The sequence below is a fragment of the Marmota marmota genome, unplaced genomic scaffold, assembly GCF_001458135.2.
Source record: "Marmota marmota marmota unplaced genomic scaffold, marMar, whole genome shotgun sequence".
Lineage (NCBI taxonomy): Eukaryota > Metazoa > Chordata > Mammalia > Rodentia > Sciuridae > Marmota > Marmota marmota.
This window is the reverse complement of record NW_025999944.1, coordinates 3,697,236-3,703,202: the sequence shown is the minus strand read 5'-3', so window position 1 is coordinate 3,703,202 and position 5,967 is coordinate 3,697,236. Positions and strand designations below refer to the sequence as shown.

At 38.0% G+C, this 5,967-nt stretch overlaps 1 protein-coding gene across 1 annotated transcript; it reads right to left on the bottom strand.

Moving 5' to 3' along the window:
- Nucleotides 1-666: 666 nt before the first annotated feature.
- Nucleotides 667-5,740, bottom strand: LOC107153822 (thyroid receptor-interacting protein 11-like). Its single transcript, XM_048801468.1, is given in 4 exon segments — nt 667-1,333; nt 1,336-1,382; nt 1,384-1,456; nt 1,459-5,740. Coding segments are annotated over 4 exon segments (4,530 nt in total). The 3' UTR covers nt 667-1,205.
- Nucleotides 5,741-5,967: the final 227 nt, after the last annotated feature.

The following is a 5,967-nucleotide window of genomic DNA, read 5'->3' as shown; positions in this document are numbered from 1 at the left end:
TATTTTTGTAAATTAAGATCAAAGATAAATCAAAAGTTTATAGCTTAAGTTAGATGAAATCAGAGAAGAGAAAAAAGTAGATTATATAGCAAATATTTCTCTGACACCTGTATTTCTAAAACCATTAAGAACATTTCTATTAAAATTAATTTAATTTTATTAAAATTTATTTGTAAATTATTTCATTAGTATGAAATAATTTGATTTATATTAAATTCTATGTAAATTAAACTAATATTATTAAATTGTATTAAATTCATTTAAATAAAATTTAATAAATTTTAAATATAAATTAGATCATAGTTTAATATAAATTAACTTTATTAAATTGATTAATAATGTTAATGAAATAAATTCAAATTAAATAATATTCATTAAAAATAAATTTAAATTAAATCAATTTTTACTGAATTATCATTTAATTTTTATTAAATTTTATTTAAATTAATTTTAATAAAAATGTTCTTAATGGTTTTAGAAATTACAGGTGTCAGAGAAGTGTTTCTTATATAATCTGCTTTTTCTCTTCTCTGACTTCTCCTAACTTCAGCTAAAAACTTTTGATTTATCTTTTACCTTAATTTACAAAATGAAAAAGGTTTTTCCAAGTATTTCATCTTTGAAAACGTTATATGATTTTATTTCTCCCCATTTCTCCTCCTTGCTGTCAAATGGTTTTAAAAATGTGTTTATAAGCATTATTTTAGAGCCCAGAAAAGTACGTAAACAGTCCCGATATTTAATGATACATCCTTGCAAATTAACTTTTCCACTGAAAATTGTGTGTCACTCTACATTCAGTTTGACTTATAAAAATGGTCTTCTTTCTGGACATTAACATCTAGAAAGGTGAATTAAAAAAATAGGTTGGAGCTAATGGTTCACTACTGCTGCACTGTACAGTTGCTCACAAAGTACATTAGAATTGATTATTGTTGATGATTACATCATAACATCAAAATAAAATTATAAACAAAAAGTGCTACAGCAAACAAAATAAATTTTTAAGCTCTACATCAAAAAAAAAGAAAGAAAGAAAGAAAAAAGAAAGAGAAAAAGAAAAAAGAAAGAGAAAAAGGGAAAACAAAATACCTAGTAGCTCTATATACATCAGCTTTTTTCTTTCTCTTTTTGTCTACAAATACATGACACTTTTTCCAAAAGGCCACTCTCAAAAAGTACAGAGTTATGGCTTCTTTAAAGTTCTACATCATGTCTGGCTTCAGAGTCACGTATGGCTTTAAAAGGTCCTTTAGTACAACCCTGGCAGGATGGTCTGGGGACACTGGCAATGGTGTAAAGGTGGGCATGACATCTGCGAAGGGTTCCAGAGAAGATGCCCAGGTCCACTAGGTCCAAGTCCAGCTAGGTGAGTAAGTGGCTCTGACTTCTGCTGCCTCTTTACCACTTCCCGGCACCTTTGCACCTTGCTTTCTTCTTCTTGGTGAATCTACAGTTCCATGGCACGAGCAGAAAGTTTGGGTGGTGGAACAGCTGGATGAGATTCCATTTCCAGAAACTTAACAAAATGTTCTGAAAAAGAACTCTTCCACACAGATTGCTGACTTGGTATCAAAGGTGTGCTGGGGACAGATTTGGGTCCTCCTCCAAGCCAACCAGGCATCCACGTGGTAACACCTCCATAATCTTCTTTCAACAAGTGCTCCATTTCCCCCTTTTCAATGTCCAGGATCCTTCCGATTACCCGGAGCACTTCACAACGCTTACTTTTGGGTGTGCGGAAATGACCGATAAAAAGGTTTCTCAGGAGGCCTTTGTCCACTTTTCCTTCTGTGCTGCTTGTCATGTTCATCAATTTCTTTGGTGTATCGTCCAGCATTTCTTGCAGGAGCTCACTTTGTTTTGTAAGTTCTCCAGTCTGTTCTTCCTTGAGATCTAACTGTCTGGGTGCTGAATCAGACACAACATTTGCTTCATCCTGTAGTGATAATAATGCTTCTCCTTCGACTTTTTCTGCCTTTTCCTTCTGTTCTTTCTTGAATTCTGCAGGACACATAGCTTTTTCTTCTTGTTGGAAATGCTCTTGAACCGTTTGCAGGTTACTTAATGACAGGGCAGACTGCGTTCCTCCTTCCTGGGAGAGCAGAAACTGCAGTGCCTTCTCATCCCTCTGTTGGGATTCCATCCTCAACTGTTCCTGCGGGGACTCTATCTGCACATTGGCTTGATGACTTGTAGTCGAAGATGAAACTAGCTTTTCCTCCAACAGCATGACTTTCTTTTTCAGTTCAAGCTCCCTTTTTTCCACAGCCCAAATTTCCCGGGTGTGAGAATCTTCTGATTCCAAAAGATGGCTGCGTAGTCTCTCTAGCTCCTGGTGTAAGCGTAATTCTTTGTCATGTAAGTGTTGAACCTCGTGCTGGAGGGTCCTGTTCTCCATCTGTTTTTGCTCCAGACACAAGATGACTTGATCTGTCTTTTGCTGAAACATAATGGTCTTCTCCTGCATTGATTCAACTGCAGTGGCAAGATGACTGAACTCCCCACACTTGTCCTCTTCTTTTTCTTGTAACGGCTGCTCAAAGGCATGAGCTTTCTCCTTCATAGTCTCCAGCTGCAAGTCTTTTTCTCGCAGCATCACAGAGAACCTCATGTTGGTCTCCTGTAATGCTTGACACTCCATTTCCTTTCCTTTGGATATTTCTATTATGTTTTCATTTTCCGCTTTGAGTTTGGAAATGTCCATTTCTAAAACGAATACTCGCTCCTTGAGGATCTTGGCTGCTTGCCTCCATACTTGGTTTTCACTCACTTTGTTAGTGAACTCTTCATTTGAAGAAAGTAACTGATCCCTTTGGGCTCGGATTAAGAGATCTTTTTCTTTAAGTGAATTCAGTAACACATCTTGCTTTGCCTTTAGCTGTTTAATTTCCGAATCCGTTTGTTCATGTCCTTTGCTCTCTATCTCCGACAAAGCAGCCATGGACTCAGACAACCTGTGGTTGTTTTCTTGAAGAGTCTTAATTGTAGCATCTTTTTCTTGCAGTGACTGTCTCAGCTCTTGGACCTCTGCTGACTGGGAGCTAAGTGATGAAGCAGACAAGAGCTGGGGTGAAGTACTATCAAGTTTTCCCACAGGAAGGGCCTTGGCGTTGCAAAGCTGCCCTGTGCACTGCTGATCCTGGCCTAATTTGGTGTCACTCAGCTCATCACTTTGGATGAGGCCGGTGTGGTCTGCTTCTAACTTAGAATGATTTTCACCATCAACCACAGCTTGGGCTTGAAGTGGAAGAAGCTCCTTCTGATGTTTCCATTCCTCCATTTGTTTAACTTGCTGTCTTAATTGATTATGTTCCTCTAGGAGCCCCTGGAACTGATGACAATTAACACTAAAACCTCCCTTCTCATTACCAGTGCCGAACGTTTGGAAAACTTCCAGTAAAGTGTGACTTTTCTGACTTAGCGCTTCTATCTCAATGTCGTTTTCTCTGATACAAGATAGATTCTGCAGAGTCTCTCTGAACATACCTTGACCACTGCTTACAAATCGGGTGGGCAATTTTCTATATTCTTCCTGAATCTGGATGAGGGCTGCTTCTTCCACAGCAACTAGATCCTTCATTTTGTGATGTTCTGATTTTAAATGGCTGTTTTCCTTCACCTTCTCGTTCAGAATGGCTAAGACTTGTTCTCTTTCCGTGGTGAAGGTCTGCAGCTGCTGCTGAAGGTAAAGGACATCCTGGGGGTGGGAAACTGGAGACAGTCTAGCCTGAAGAGCTGGTGTCTCCACATCCTTCTGCTGGATAATTTGAGTGAGTTTACCAACTTCATCTGTGGACAGCTGATGAATCTCCTTGGTTAAAGATACATTCTGTTCTTTTAGAAGTTTAATCTCAAGTTCTTCTTTGATTCCTTTCACTGACGTCTCATTTTCAGATTTCAATAGGTTGTGTTTTTCACCTCCATTTTCTACAGTAAGGCTTTCTTTAACTTTCGGTTCTCGAAGAACATCGGAATTCTCTGTTTGAGTGTCATGTCTGTCTCCAGGCAACTGGGCTTTTATTTGTCCAATGGTTTTCTGCAAATTCTTAATTTCCTCATCTTTTACTAAAAATAACTGGGTATGCGCAGCATTCATCTGCTCATATTGGTATTTCAATTCATTCATTTCCTTCTTCTGCTCCTGTAAAGACTGAAGTAGGTGCATTTTACCCTGTCTTTCATCTTCAATTATCTTCTGATGATGTTTAATTTCCTCTTCCAGATGATTATTGACGAAATTCAGTTGAGATACCTCAGATTCTAGTTCTGTGATACTATCGAGGGTTTCAAGCTCAGCCACAAGGACAGCTCTGTGCTGCTGTTCCCTAAGTCTTTCCAATTCTTCTTGCAGACGATTTCCTTCTTCTTTCATGGATCCAATCCTTCTGTCCTTTTCTTCTATGGTTTGCCTTAAAGTTTCATTTTCTCTTAAGACCTGAGAACACTTATCTAAATCCTTTTGGAGTTCTGAACTTTGTTCTTTGAGTTTGTCAAGAAAAAGTTTTTTCTCACTTATACGTTGTATCAATTGCTCCTGGTCTTCTAAATGAGATGCCAAAAGTTCCTTAGTTTCTTTTTGATCAGCAGCCATTTGCTCAATATTCTTTTTGAGGCTTGCGATTTCAAAATCCTTCTCTTGATTGAGTTGTTTCAATTTCTTGATTACAAGGTCTCCTTCATATCGTTGTTTGGATAGCTCATCTTTTATCAAAATTATGTGCTTTGTTGCTTCCTGGTTCTGAGTGTCCAGTTCTTCCAACTCAGCTATCAGCATTTTCTTTTCATTAATACTTTGATTCAGTTCTTGCTCCTTCGACTCCAAGTTAAGTTTTAAGTTATGGAATTGTACACACAAATTCACGTCTGTTGAAGCTGTACTTTTAATTAGTTCATATTCACAGCTCAATGTTGACAGTGATATCTGAAGTTCTTCCTTTTCTTGACTCAATAATGACTTCTCTTTTTCTAAAACTTGAACACGCACATTCAGTTTCAGATTGTCTTCAGCCAGACGGTTATCCTGGTTTAAACCGTTCAGTCTCATTATTTCCTTTTCAGCATCAGACAGGGCTTGTTGCAGCCTGAGCACTTCTTCCACCGATGAACTCTGTGGGAGAATTTTTCCCTTTTTGGCCACAGTATCACTCTGCTCCATCACAGAAGGCTGCAATTTACTGCATTCCAGTTGCAAGTTCTCACACTGCTCAATTATTTGTCCCTTTTCCACACCGAGCTGCTCTTGTTCTGTGTTCGAGACGTTTCTGTCATTTTCTGCAGAAGATAATTTTTTATTGATGTCTTTTATTTGATCCTCAAGTTCTTCTATGTTTTTCGTCGACTCGGCGTTTTCAGTTTGTAGAACCTGAATAGTTTTTTGCATCTCACAGGCTGTAACCCCTGAGTCACCTTGTTGTGACTGATTTTCAAGTTCTTCAATTCGTTCTTTGTAGTCACGTAATTCCTCTCGATGCCGGCAACTTTCCTCTGCCAGTTTCTCTTGATGTGCCTTCTGCAAAGCTGGCATTTCATGTTGATGATTATTTATGTCCTGACTTTGGTTTTCTTCAAGTACCTTGATAGTATTTTGGAGTTTGCAGATTTCCCTTGGATCAGAATTACGTGTTCCTTGTGCTTGACCAATATGCTTCCAGGGGCTGACTTCAGATTCAAGCCTCGAAACTTCAATTGACAAGCTCTTTATTTCATGTTGTGATGAAATGATGTCACTAAAGTGCATGTNTTAATCAAAAAGGATAAAGATGGAATTCATATACTGCTCAAGGGAACCCAACACCAACAAGACATAACAATTATCAATAGATATGCCCTAAACACTGGTGCAGCTGTGTTCATCAATCAAACTCTTCTCAAGTTCAAGAGTCAAATTGACCACAACACAATAATCTTGGGTGACCTTAACACACCTCTCTCACCACTGGATAGATCTTCCAAACAAAAGTTGAA